At 40.0% G+C, this 14,273-nt stretch overlaps 1 protein-coding gene across 2 annotated transcripts; it reads right to left on the bottom strand.

The window, feature by feature from the left end:
* Positions 1 to 350: 350 nt before the first annotated feature.
* On the bottom strand, positions 351 to 14,056 carry LOC126367313 (ARF GTPase-activating protein Git). 2 transcript variants are annotated; one of them, XM_050010782.1, is made up of 13 exons: positions 13,873 to 14,056; positions 13,659 to 13,792; positions 13,457 to 13,569; positions 12,993 to 13,173; positions 11,521 to 11,651; positions 9,644 to 9,833; positions 8,853 to 8,925; positions 8,199 to 8,393; positions 7,162 to 7,298; positions 4,843 to 5,322; positions 2,674 to 2,802; positions 1,532 to 1,630; positions 351 to 1,280 (listed from the first exon to the last, which is right to left on the bottom strand). In XM_050010782.1, the coding sequence occupies exons 1-13, from the start codon at positions 13,934 to 13,936 to the stop codon at positions 1,110 to 1,112; spliced, it is 2,097 nt and encodes a 698-aa protein (XP_049866739.1). In that variant the 5' UTR covers positions 13,937 to 14,056; the 3' UTR covers positions 351 to 1,109. The 2 variants fall into 2 exon arrangements, with proteins under 2 accessions (XP_049866739.1, XP_049866740.1); XM_050010783.1 differs by having other exon boundaries at positions 4,903 to 5,322.
* Positions 14,057 to 14,273: the final 217 nt, after the last annotated feature.

Here is a 14,273-nt window from a genome sequence, read left to right as displayed (position 1 = left end):
AAGTTTGGAACTTTCCAGTTCAATAGTTGTTAAGCTCAAATTTGAATTATTTCTAAGATAATTGAGTCCGTATAGACATAATGAGGTCGTTAATTTCTTCCGAAGACACAAGTTATTATTTTCTAGTCTATAAGTAGTTTTCACTTTAAAATAACAGTAAAATACTTTAAATAATACGTTGGTCCATTTGCGAGAATTAGCGCTAAATCATGTTAAGTCAATTTGATATCTTTTGTCATAGCTACGGGTACAATTGTTACAAATTCTCTATCGATCACCAAAGTGAATATGTAATAAGAAGTAGTGTTTCTGACGTGGTCTAAAGGCTAAGACAAGATAAAAAAGAAAAAAAAGGTAAAATTTTGTTTAATTCTGGCCAATGGACATACTTAATTTTAATCTACCTACAAATATAACATAAACTAGCGAACCCCTAGACACCATTTTATTTTCTATAATATTTTACATGCCATATTTTAACAAAACTCTTGTCAATAAGACGGAACCGTGGTAGCCCAGTTGGTAGCGCTTACTTTGAGGTCGCAGATTCGAATCCAGCACAGGCCTCAATCAATGATTGTCAAATTCGTTTGCGAATTCATGTTTGTATCATAAATTATTATCACGTGAAGGAAAACATCGTGAGGAAACCCACATTGCTGTGTCATTTCGCATCGAGTCCGCACGCTCACTTTCATTGTAAATGGAGTTTTAAAGCGCTTTAGGCAAGTCACACTTTCATTATCAACTCCACTCAACTCGTGCGTACACGTACGAACACGCAGGAACAATCTAATTTTTTTTGACGTGATTTATTGTAGATTTGCCGCAGATGGCATAAACTACTTGGGCGGACAAATGGGGAGCGCTGAGGGCTCTCACCCGGTACAAAATTTAAGACAACAGGCCTGAGGGTGCCCAGTTGGGCGCGAACCTCGGCTCAGGGCGTCGTCTGAGGGGATCATATTGGATGAATTAATCGACGCTAGCGGGTCGTTATTATGTATGTATTGATGATAAATAGGTGTCTAGGGGATAAACTAGAAGTGGTTAAGAGCAGGTGTCATACCGGACTACACCTAGACGGTGGTGTAGTGCGCGTGCGTTCGCTAGGAGGCGGGCTGGAAGTGCGTGACGAGCGTCTTGGTGGCCTTGGCCAGGTCGTAGGCGGCCGCGCGCACCTCGTGCAGCGGCGACGGCGCCGCGCACGCCGCGCACACCTCCGCGCACGCCGCGCGCAGCTGCGACAGCACCGCAGACAGCTCTGGCTCCGCGCACGTCTGGGGGGAACCCACAAATAGATAACAATAAAGCTAATATACATAAATAATAAAGTACACACCGGGATAATCGCCGGTAACATAAAGAGTACAACGTTTGACCACGTTTATTGATGTGTATCATTTCATGTCTTGACGTTTTATTAAATTGTAACTGATTTGAAGGAAAACTACCCTATTTAAACGGGTATAAAGTAAAAAAGAAATGGCTAAAATCCTCATAGCCAAGCCTGTAAAAAAGAAAAAGTTACCTGTGGGAATAGCGCTAACAGCGATCTGACGGCATGTCTTATAGCCTCCGCCCGTTCCGGCAGCCGCGGCCGCTGCTCCCGCGCCGCGGCCCACAGGTCCTGTATGCCACACAGAACAACATAACACAACACGCTCACGATCGTTGGGATAGTCCAAGAGGCCGTCCATTAATCATGTGATGTTCTTTTTTTTTTTTGGCATTTTTACCCCCCCCCCCCCCGGTGATACATGGTGACGTTCAAGACTACCCCCCCCCATCCTATATCACGTGTATTCTTTAGTACCTATCAAAATAATTGCACGAAACGCCGCTTTTCGATTCAGTGTCGCGCGTTTGCCGAAAAAATAAAATTCAAAATAAGAAAAAATTAAAAATAAAAAAATACTCGTGATATATTACTACACCCCCCCCCCCCCTCCCCCCTTATGATATTTCGTGATTTTTTTCCATCGCATGATGAAGTAAGCACCCACGCTTCACCGAGTCATACATAATAAAAATTTACAGCGTTCCACAGGCCTCTTTTTTTGACGTGACTTATTGTAGATTTACCGCATACGGCATTAACTACTTGGCCGGAGTTAATGGAGATGGTTTAGGGCCAGTAGACCAACGGCTTAACGTGCCTTCCGAAGCATGGAACCATGTTACTTTTACGGACAATCAGATGATTCAACCAAAGAAAGACAATCTCAAGAAGTAATTTCGACAACGTCGCCGTCGGGAATCGAATCCGGACCTCCACAGTAAATACAGGTGACATTCAAAGAAATATGCAAGCTAAACTTGTACGGTCACGAGCATTAATATGTATACACTTTGGTACCATGTAAGTCTCACTAAATGTCAAATATGTTAGTGCGACAGAGTCCTAAAGTGAGTACATTATATTGCTCATGACTGTTTAGTATGGCGAATATTAAATGTAGTGCAATCTACTCAACTTCAACTTTATGGTTTATGACAACCGGTCGTCGTACAGACAACCATTACTGCCAGAGTCAAGTATAGAAAAGACATTTGTCCAAAGAGAATGTCTGGAAAATGTATCCATGCAATCTACTCGCATGCCAGTTAAAGTACGCACACGAAAGTAACTGGCACGTGCAAGGCAAGTATACCAGCTGCGGCTCAACATACCTGTATGCCTCTCGTCACGGACTCGGCGCGCCTCTGAACCAGGTCCGGACTCGGCACAACGTCGGCCGCGCATGCGCCTTCGAGTACGCTCTGGGTCAACGACCGATCGAGTCCCGTCAGGGTTGTCAACTGAAATATTATTTATTTTTTAGGGGTTTGGGTAGACGCGGATTGGTCTTGTTGAAATTACAGTTTCTGGTCGCAGTGTTCGTACGTGTAACATATGAATTCGTACGACAAATAATCCGCACAATAGTGCGACCAGTTTAATAAATAAAAAAGGTAAGGACATAATATCTGATTGTTTGACACAAACAGTCAAATGAAATAGTACACTATTTTTAACGGGTCGTGATTAAGTAAGGTAAAAAATAATTAGCATAGTATTTTTCTTATATACCTATACTTTTTTAGTCAAATTAAATCGTGTAATTGTCTCATTCTGAAGCGCTTAGATCAGATGTAGAGTTCTTATTTCTGTCCTTGTTTGACGAGACATCAGATGGAGAATTCTCCTTCTTCTTTTCTTGATATCTGTCTTTCTTTAATAAGTACATACATACATACACACATCCATAAACTCACGCGCGGAATACCCAATGGGTTGGGGTGAGGTGTTGGATGAGTACAACGGGTAATTTACCAATTTTCCTTTCTGATTTGACACCGCTTCATTTTAGCTTATTTATAATGGGACCTACTGTTTTCTCAAAAAAAAAAAAAAAAAACTTAAAGACAAAGACGTTTTAACTACATTCCAATTTAATTATTGTTTTTAATTATTTAAGATGTTACCGAAACCAAGTCAGGCGCGATTTTATGTAATTTTGTAATAAGCAGCTTATTTAGTTAGGATTGAATTACATCTGGCAGCACCATCGCCATTTCCTATAGTTGTATCCTTTTCCATCATTCAGAACCGTAATTTGCTAGAGCGGGATAAAGAGTCCACACGCGGCGGAATCGACGAGGTTGCGAAGTGCGGTCGCACAAACGCTATTTATCTCACTCTAGCAAATGATGGTTCTGAGTGACAGAAAATGATAGAAGCATTGGAAGGCGCAAGGCGCTGCGACTAGATGTATTTCAACACAAAGGGAATTTATAGTTTAGTGTACATTTAGTTCGCTCTAAACTCACACCTCAGTACTTCTACTTAGCGGCTAAACTACTATGTTAATCTAAAATTACACGTGACACAAAATCCGATATCTTCTTCTATCGTGTGGATTGTCAGGTGGATTACCAACCTCATCAATGTTGTCAGGGTTATTACTGAGCCGCCAAAGGCCCCTGACATGACTCATTTAACGACTACATACTTACATCAGTCAGTAATAACCGGGACCAACGGCTTAACGTGCCTTCCGAAGCACGGATCATCTTACTTTTTGGACAATCAGGTGATCAGCCTGTAATGTCCTAACCAAACTAGGGATCACAAAGTGATTTTTGTGATGTCCCCGCCGAGATTCGAACCCGGGACCTCCGGATCGTGAGCACAGCGCTCAACCACTGGTCCACGGAGGCCGATATGATATTAGGAGATATGTCGAAAGAGTTAATATGATGGGAGTAGATTTGAGCATCTCGGTGCGGTCAATAGGTAAATATCGATGACTTCTCGTCTGGGTTGTGAGGGAATGACCGACCTAATCAGCCCTAATCAACCCAACCTATTGAAGCGCCATAGGCCCCTGATACGGCTCCTATAACGACTACATATTTAGCTAAATAGTAATCGACTGCTTATTGTACTTTCCGAAGCACTGTTCGTCTTACTTTCGGACAATCGGGTGATCAACCTGCAATGTAACCAAACTAAGGATCACATTTCAATAAGTGATTTTTGTGTTGATATCCCTACCCATTCAAACCTCTGGACCATGAGTCTAACTCTTCACCACTGAAACTTAGTTTCGACAGAAAAGGAAAACGACCGCTAAAAATATATTAAGACAAAATCGATATCTTGTGTCACATATAAAAACTACAAACTACTTATATTTAACACTTTCAAGGACAGGATGTCTATAAACCACGTCCTCAGAACATAAAATAACGACGTTCCAATTCCAAGTGTGATACTACTATGAATGGAAGGTCAACGCCGCGCGGTCTGTGTCCGTGAAAGTGTTAAAATAAATTAGTAAAATTATTAATTAGTACCTGGTGTTTAGTAACCTGCCAGTTATTCTTTGGTCCCTCTCTAGTCTCATACATACTGACCGGTCGCTGCGTGCTTTTCAACGTCAACTTCGCGTCTGTTTCGTCCTTCAGTTGCTCTGTTTCTAGACTCTTCCCTCTCTCCTGAGATTTAGAAGGTTCTAGAACGTTGACACTGTCCGTGGTTGAGATCAATGACGTCACACTCTGGTCGTCTTCCACGCTACTCGTTTTTAGAACGCTATTTTCTTTAGTCAGCTGTTCGACTATAGACTGTAGGTTTTTTAATTGGTTCTTTAGTTCAGTGATGGTCGAATCTCTGTTGTCGAGTTCTTTTTTTAGTGTTTCTATTTCGGGGTGTCTCTCGGGGGTGCTGTGTTGGCTGGGCGAGCGCCGCGCCTCCGAGGTGGAGTGCTCCGTGGGGAGGCACGGGTTGTACGTCGAGGCCACCGCCTCGCCCGTCCGCGGGAGGAGGTTCGACATCTGTTTTGACAAATATTACATATCACACACAAATCATCAAAAATCAAGTTGCTTCAGTAGAAGTATTTCTTTTTAAGAAATATTTTAATATTTTATGATTTAGTCTAACAATTAAAAAAAAAAACTTTATTTTTTATATTTTGTTATTTTTTCTTGACCATGACTTTTTGGGGGTGGAGGCCTGGAGTCCTAAAACACAGGGTATCCTAGTTTAGGCTCCAGCCTCTACAAATATTGTATTTTTGTATGTATTTATGTATCCATGTGTTTTATTATTTGTAGAGGAAATAAAGATTTTACTTTACTTACTTACTAGAACCAACAAAGAGAAAATTTAAATCAATAAACAACTCGCAGCTGTTGTCAAGTCGTGACGTGCGTGTTAACCCATTGGGTCCTCCTCCTATCCATGCGAATTTCTTTCGATCTATGTATCTTCATTAAGCCGACGTCAACATCCAAACTACTCTACTACTACTGAACCAATTTCGATGACACTTACACTACTCCCTAAGTTGAATTTTATATATTATTTGAATGATACTTAATTCAAATATTAATGCTGTTGGATATCTGAATAAATAATTAAATAGATAACTCACTGCAACAGCACTTGCAACAGTGTCGAATTATCGGGAGTCTCATATCACTGCTTTAAACGCGGTAAGACCTAAGTTATTATGTGTTTTAATTATGATAAAATTGCGGCCTGTCACATAAAATATACTTTGCCGGTAAAGTGACTATGGCATGAGAAGTAGTAGAGCTATCGTAGTTATCTGTCTTCAGGAGTAAGAGAGTGGGGTTGATCCGACAGCGGTTCTCGTACAAAATGGCTATGGGGCCGTCCATTGATCATGCGAGGCTCGAAAGGGGGGAGGGGTCCATGAAAAAATCACAGAAATATCATAAGGGGGGAGGGGGGGTGTAGTAATATATCACGAGTATTTATTTTTTCGGCAAACGCGCGATACTGAACCGAAAAGTGGCGCTTCGTGCAATTATTTTGGTAGGTACTAAAAAATACACGTGATATAGGATGGGGGGGGGGGGGTAGTCTTGAACCTCACCATGTATCACATGGGGGGGGGTTTATAAATGCCAAAAAAAAAACATCACGTGATTAATGGACGGCCCCTTGGACTATCCCAACGATTGTGTTATGTTGTTCTGTGTGGAATACAGGACCTGTGGGCCGCGGCGCGGGAGCAGCGGCCGCGGCTGCCGGAACGGGCGGAGGCTATAAGACATGCCGTCAGGTCGCTGTTAGCGCTATTCCCACAGGTAACTTTTTCTTTTTTACAGGCTTGGCTATGAGGATTTTAGTCATTTCTTTTTTACTTTATACCCGTTTAAATAGGGTAGATTTCCCTCAAATCAGTTAAATTTAATAAACGTCAAGACATGAAATGACACATCAATAAATGTGGTCAAACGTTGTATTCTATGTTTTGTTACCGGCGATTATCCCGGTGTGTACTTTATTATTTATGTATATTAGCTTTATTGTTATCTATTTTGGTAGGTACTAAAAAATACACGTGATATAGGATGGGGGGGGGGGGGGGGTAGTCTTGAACCTCACCATGTATCACCAAGGGGTTAAAAATGCCAAAAAAAACATCACATGATTAATGGACGGCCTCTTTATGGCCGGCTATACAGGTTGTGAGAAGCTGCAGTAGTTTTAGGCGGACGTTCGTTATGTAAAAATTGACGATTCAAAGTGTAACTATGTTACCTATTGAATAAAGATATTTTTGAATTTGAATGCGCGTTAGGGCATTTCCGACCTCTTTCTTCTGTCCCGTGGTGTAATAATGTGTTTTAATGTCTTACATCAAGGTCTATGGGTGCTAGCGCGGCGTAGTCATCATCAGAGGCCACGGAGTCGTACAGCGGCTCGTCGTCGGACATCTGAGAGATGTGCTTCAAGTGGCTCGCTGACAGCAGCGGGTTCATCGGCCCTGTTAGCCCTGGGACAATCAGAAAAGTCAATAAGGAATCACGTAATGACCAGGGATTTTTAAGTTCGTTCTCCCTAAGGTTGCCTGGCAATAATTGCTTTTTCGCAATAAGGCCGCTTATTGTGCTTATTTTATTCGTGTCTGTACATATCCTGAGTTTGTATTTGTGAAATAAAGAATTACCGATTTATTGGTTGGTGTGATGTTGATGTCCTTGGGGGAGGCCTATGCCCAGCGGTGGGCGTCGTACGGCTGATGATGATGATGGTTAAGATGTGCATCAGTCATTAGATTTATCGTGTATCAGAATTCGAATAGGCTAGTTTCCAACTAGTCAAATCAGTTACTTTTTACTAAACGTCAAAACACGAAATTACTATGGATTTAAAAAAAAAAAAAACACACTGACGTCACAGAATGACGTCTTGACGACCTAGTACACGATTATATTCAATGTTTTTCGTTAATATAATTTTACACTCTGTCTTTATTTAGTTATCTAGACACGCGGTCGCGTGTCAAGCCAAGTTCAAGAAACAGAAATGGCGAGCCGCACCGTGTGTAATATTAGAATTTCATTATTTATTTTGAACCTAGTACACGACCCAATTGGGGATTATTGGCGAAAGACATTAAGAAAATAGACCTACATGTGCTTATAGTTTGCACCCACATCTTTAATTTTTACATATTTCCTCGCCTTATGGTTGTCTTTAAGAATCTCTTTAAGCGATAAGGCCACCATTTGCCATGTACCTAGTTAAGAACCTTTTGTAAATATTTCTTTTTTATTTTGGTGCAAAAAGTATATTTGTATTTTGTATGTGCGTACGAATCGAATTCTTAGCTAACATCGAAACACCGGCCTTATTAGTGTAAAGAAGGTGTACATAAAACTGATTATAATACCTCTAGGTTGCAAGGTAGCTATATGCTGCCTCCTAGTAGCATCGAGTAGTACATCCCTCAACAAGGCGTGTAATTCAGTCGTAGACAGCCTCGCTAGTTTCTGTCTACCCTGGTTGCGAGGCGCCGAGAGCGCGGGGTTCACTGGTAGGAACGCCACTCCGCACCGCTCCAGCCCGCTCGCTGATGTTTGCCAGACTGTGGAGAAGATTATTTAAAAACTTTATTATATGTACACGGTGTTAGTAACATCATAACTAAACCTTTGGGGGATGCTTCAGAGTTAATATCAAGTGGAATTTCCTGTTGGAAAAGTATAGAATGGAAAATAATTAAAAAAAACACTTTTTCATGAATAATCCGACGGAAAAATCCACTTTTGTTGATTGAGGGGAGGCGTGTGCCCAGCAGTGGGACGTATATAGGCTGTTTATGTAAGTTTAGAAACACCGACCCCCAAATAAAATAATAAATAAGGCTGGATAAGGACGGAACGTGCTGGTTACTGGTGTAAGTAGTCGTTACATGAGCCATGTCAGGGGCCTTTGGCGGCTCAATAATAACCCTGACACCGGGGTTGATAAGGTTGGTAATTCACCTCAAAACCCACAAGATAGAAGAAGAAGGATGGAAGAATATAGCTAATTAGTCACTCACTGGCTTCTGTTTCCCGGCGATCGATCTCATCATATATGTCCATCACCAGCTCTTCGAACAGGTGATTCGGCAACTGGAACAAAATTTATATTTTTTTATTCACAAGTACCGTAGTTCACTGGGTCAAAGATAAATTATAAAATGCTACAAAACACAAAAAAATAAAACAAAAAACAGATGCAGCGTCCAACCAATCTTTTAAAAAGCTCATAAAAGACTTTAATGAATTTCTTTGCTATAATAATGTATACACTTAATTAATGTACTTCCAATGACATGTAGTTTACGTTACCAATAAAGATTGGTATGTTTGTATTTGCTAATCTAGAAATGGATCGTGTAATATGTTGAAAATAAAATATGAAATTCCAATTATTAAATAAAGACAGATGGCAAATTCCAATTGATATTAACTCAGAATCATGGTCAAAAATCATCCCCCTAAGTATTCGTTACGATTCGTTACGATGTAATTTTTTTTGACGTGACTTATTGTAGATTTGCCGCAGATGGCAGTAACTACTTGGCCGGACAAATGGGGAGCGCTGAAGGCTCAGTACGACGTTTAAGACAACAGGCCTGAGGGTGTCCAGGTGGGCGCGAACCTCGGCTCAGGGCGTCGTCTGAGAGGTAAAATATTTGAAAGAATTAATCGACCCTAGTGGGTCGATAGCGATAAGCGCTGATTGAGGGAAATCGTCGACCACGCCGGCGGGGTCGGTATCGGAGTCCTGTTACGATATAGAACGCTTATAAAGCCTCGAGATGTGTGAAGTCGACAGAAGACGTACCAACTGCAGCTTGCCTCTCGCCGCTTTGGCGACGTCGGTCATCTCGTGCGTGTCGTGCGCCCGCGGCACGATGTAGTGCCGGCCGGCCGCGTGCTCGGGCTTCGTGCCCGTCAGCAGGTATATCATGCGGTCCGTCGCCTCGTACACCAGCTCCGTCATACGCTCCGCCAGTTCCATGTGACCGCCTTGTCTGAATACGGATGATGAAACATTAGCATAACAATCTCACGAGTATATCCTGATTGCGGTAGGGGTTGTTGGCAACACCAACCAAAAGATAAAACGTAAACAGTCTATGTCCCACTGCTGGGCACAAGCCGCTCCTCCATCAACCGGAGGTGATTTACTAACCAAAATATTATTTTATTTTTAGTATGTTACTTTTTATTCTACTGGGCAAAGACCTCCCCTTCCTCTTTCCATTTTTCGCGGTCCTGTGCGTACTCCGGCCAGTCCCTCCGGTATGCGTCCAAGTCGTCACGCCATCTCTTTCGAGGTCTACCTCGACGCCTGAGCAGGGGGTCTTGTAGACTAGATTAGATTAGACTTTTTATTCCGTCACTTTCTCTCGCTCTGTGTAACAAGTATTATACACATTACCAATCATTCTAATTATTTCATGTTGGGAGTTTAATTACAAGACCAAACCTAAACAGGTTTAGTCAGAGGTACATCCATCACAAGATGAACTAAGTACCCACACCTCACCGAGTTTCTGTTAGACCAACATGGTAGGTGGTGAGCCGTATCGCCGTCTATAATGGTCGAGCCAACTGTGTTAGTGAAAACTGCACTTATGATAAATCTATAACTCATTGGTGCAAGTCCGGTACGAACCAGCGCTCCCTGATTGAAAAGCAAGCCGGTATACACAGGACCACAGTGACTTATTTATCATTTTAATCAAGAGAAACGTAATAATAAATCCGACATTTTATCACGTTTTTCTATGACGTCACAGTGTGCATTTTCATACAAATCCCGCGGTAATTTTGTGTTGTGACGTTTAGTAAAAAGTAACTGATTTGACTAGTTGGAATCTAGCCCATTGTTTTCGTAAATACCCTACGCGCTATGCAAGGAACGCTAATTGTTAAAGTGAAATAATCGTCATTGTTCGAGATATGTCGGCTGATGAATAGATAAATAATAGTTTGAAATGTTAGTGACCTTTGACTACTGTAATGCAGTAATTTTGTTTACAATTACTTTGGATTAATATTGTAGTTTGTCTAAAAGTCGAATTAAGACGGTATTTTTAAACATAAATACGAGCTCACACAGACATGTTGATGCACATTTCATTGAACCAAACTTTTTATTTATTTACACACATTTATTGTACTGACAGTTATACACCAAAACGTACAATAAACAAAATTAAACACAACACAATTACAATTAGACAATTACAGGTAACTTAAAAATACAGTACAACATTCAATAAAACATTTAAAACTAGTAAAAAATTCATTGATAAATGCTTCCTCTACAACAATTAAAATTTTGTAGACGAAGGAACATTGTCCCCATCGGGAATCGAACCCTCCATACCGCCTCCAGTTGGTTGAGGGGAGGCGTGTGCCCATCAGTGGGACTCAGTGAGTATATGTAAGTGACTAGAACGGAACATAAGACTGATTGAACGTAAGAGAGAATACTATATGGAAGGATAATGAATGGGAATTTGTTTATGGTATGAATTTAGGAGGCAAGGAAGTTTCTTTTAAATAGGATATATTGTCTATGATAGTACAGATTGTAAGGAGTATGGTGTCGGATTGCATTTTTGTAAAAGGAGAAATGACAATTAATTTCCCATTGTATTCTATCTAACGACTTTAGGCTATTTATTTATGAATACTGGTTATGTGTACCTGGCGCAGTCGGCGGGCGTGCAGCCGGCGTGGTCCCTGGCGGCGGGCGCGGCGCCCCAGCACGCCAGCAGCTCGGCCTGCGCCGCCTGCCCCGCGCGGCACGCCACGTGGAGACACATCGTGCCCTTCTCCTGACCCGGGACACACATACATCATTACATAATCATACTCATATACTTTTAGTGGTACAACATTGGTAACATAAGGTGAATTGTCAGATAGAGCAATCTAAGAGTTACTGTTTCATATTTTTTAGGCTTAAACATAATAAATAATTATAATTAGGTAAGCCAAACAATTAAAAGTTAAAAAAAATATTTGTCACTAAAAGAATCCTGCATAGTACAAAAACTATTGTTACTTTCGCATTTACGTATAATATTAGTGTAGATCTAGCAACAGAGACATTATATTTAACCTTCAATTGTTGCTTGAAACATTTAACATGTCAATGTCAATTATAACACCACAGTTATAATTATAAATATCAATATCTTATTGATCAAACATTTATATATGTAGAAGAATAAATAAGAATAAAATATAATATTGTTTAGTTTTTTAATTGAAATAAATAAGTTAAATAGAAGAATAAAATAATATTACTAATCTTCCTATTTAAAATACTAATCAGTAAAATAATTAAAAAATAACTAATCATTTATTAAGTCTTGTTTAAGGATAATAATAAATTAACAGTAATTTCAAACAGCATCATTAATTAAAACCATGACTAACCATCAGGTTGATTGCTTAATTTAAATGGTCAGAGGGGAATTAACACAATGTGTGATGGCCATACTGCACACCTACATAGTCATTAGCTATTTTGGAAGTAGGATTTCCTGTTTTTCTCTAAACTGGCGAGCATTCATGAAGTCTTTGATGAGTGGAAGAAGGGAAAGTGGTATGACAGGATCATAGTAGGTAAGTGGAGTTCTGTGGTCTCTACCTACCACAATGGGAAATATGCATGTTATGCATTTTTGGTTTTGTAAGCCCAATAAATAGAAATCAATTGCTTCTCCTTGCTTTGATTGTATTCATCAAATCAAATCAAATATACTTTATTGCACAAAACTAAAATTTCAACAATCAGACAAAACATATGAGTACAGTACAATTTGGGCGGCCTTATTGCTCTAAAGCAATTTCTTCCAGGCAACCAACAAAAATCAACAACAACAACAATTCATCTTTCTAATGAAAATCTTTTGAATATATTTAAACATCCCCTCAATCAACCAAAGGCCTGTGCCCAGCAGTGGGATGTATAGGCTGTTTATGTTAACTATGTACATATATTTAAATATCAGCTTCAGCATGGATCCCACAGGCCTAAAGTTACATGTAAAAAAATATTTCTTAGCAGTATGGGTGCCTTTAAAATTAATGATTTATTTGTAATTTTCTTCAATGAAAAAGTATTGTGTCACAAGTTGAAAGTATAAGAATAAAATGAAGATTATTACCTGATTATAATAGTTAGGATCAGCCCCCTGTGCCAGGAGTCTCATGGCAGTGTCGAGGGAAGAGCTCCGCACAGCGCTGTGGAGATTCCGCCCCAGCTCATTGGGGGGCTCGTCACGTCGTGCTCGCAAGATGTAAGCCAGTCTCAGGTGCTTTGCCAGGATGAATTCGGACTTTACCGGGCTAGGAGAAAATAAGTTTTTGTGGTTTATAAGTTAGTAATAAAGATATCAGGTTCTAAAATATTTTAGTGGATGAGTTTCAGCAATGAATACTCAAATGTAAATAAATAAAATAATATTTTACAGCATGTTTTATAGGATACTAAACTGTATATGTATATTTATAATATCTTAAGTCTGTTCCATTCAGTGTAATTTTTACTTTTCAATAATAATTAAAGTAAAAACAAATGAGAATTATAATGGTAACAATTTATGTTTTGTTGAAAAGCCCATATACTCACTGCAAAGGGTCTTTAGGTTGTGGCTTCTTCCGTAAGTGTTTAGGAGCTGATGCGTCCAGCAGAGAGTGCTCCCAGATGCTGTTCACATTCTGTGCTGTTAGTGCTTGGACCATCTACAATAAATATATAAATATTAAAATATTATCATTAATATATTTTTACTGAGTTAAAAATAAAATTATTAAGTAATTTAAAAACGTACAGCCAGAAGAGAAGGCGGCCAGGTGCCTTGCCGCAAAGATTTTACATGAGATATGTGGCGGCCCATACTACGATGGACGCTACAGCATTCCGCACATAACAGCAGCCCCCGGTTGATCGAGGCCCATGAAGGATCTGCACGTACAAGAAAATATTATGAGCACTCAAAATACACGACATATAAGGCAGCTAGACAACTAGAACGTCGCTCAAACCTGAAGCTCCACAATCCGCGCAAACTTCCACCGAGGAGCGGTGCTTCGCCCGTGATATCATCATTGCAAACTAAAATAATGGAAGACTGTAACGAGAAACACTAACTGAAATGTGCACCATGTAAATTTAGGGCACAATTTATTGAAAATAATAAATACAAAAATAAAACATTTTCACGAAACGTCAAACTTATACTTTTTAAATTATGGCACAGACTCAAAATATTTTGGAATAATTAATGAGTTTGTTTTCATTTACAATTAAAGACTGTCATCCAACGGGGCAACGCTGCGAGCGTGATGGGCACATTCGGTCGAGAGGTGATAAAAGGGAGTATTTTTAATTGAGCTTTTTGATTGAGTACTGTATATAAATTGAAAACTTTTTGTAAAGGTAAAAA

The sequence above is a fragment of the Pectinophora gossypiella genome, chromosome 6 (assembly GCF_024362695.1).
Source record: "Pectinophora gossypiella chromosome 6, ilPecGoss1.1, whole genome shotgun sequence".
Taxonomy (NCBI): Eukaryota; Metazoa; Arthropoda; class Insecta; order Lepidoptera; family Gelechiidae; genus Pectinophora; species Pectinophora gossypiella.
The sequence above is the reverse complement of the archived record's forward strand: the minus strand, read 5'-3'. Positions and strand labels throughout refer to the sequence as shown.

What these genes read in the sequence shown, in the direction of transcription:
- LOC126367313 (XM_050010782.1), bottom strand. Translation starts at nt 13,936, where the DNA reads ATGATGATATCACGGGCGAAGCACCGCTCCTCGGTGGAAGTTTGCGCG. An exon ending in CGCGGATTGTGGAGCTTCAG is followed by an intron (nt 13,793 to 13,872) that starts GTTTGAGCGACG and finishes TTGTACGTGCAG; the next exon opens with ATCCTTCATGGGCCTCGATC. An exon ending in TAGCACCCATAGACCTTGAT is followed by an intron (nt 5,323 to 7,161) that starts GTAAGACATTAA and finishes TTGTCAAAACAG; the next exon opens with ATGTCGAACCTCCTCCCGCG.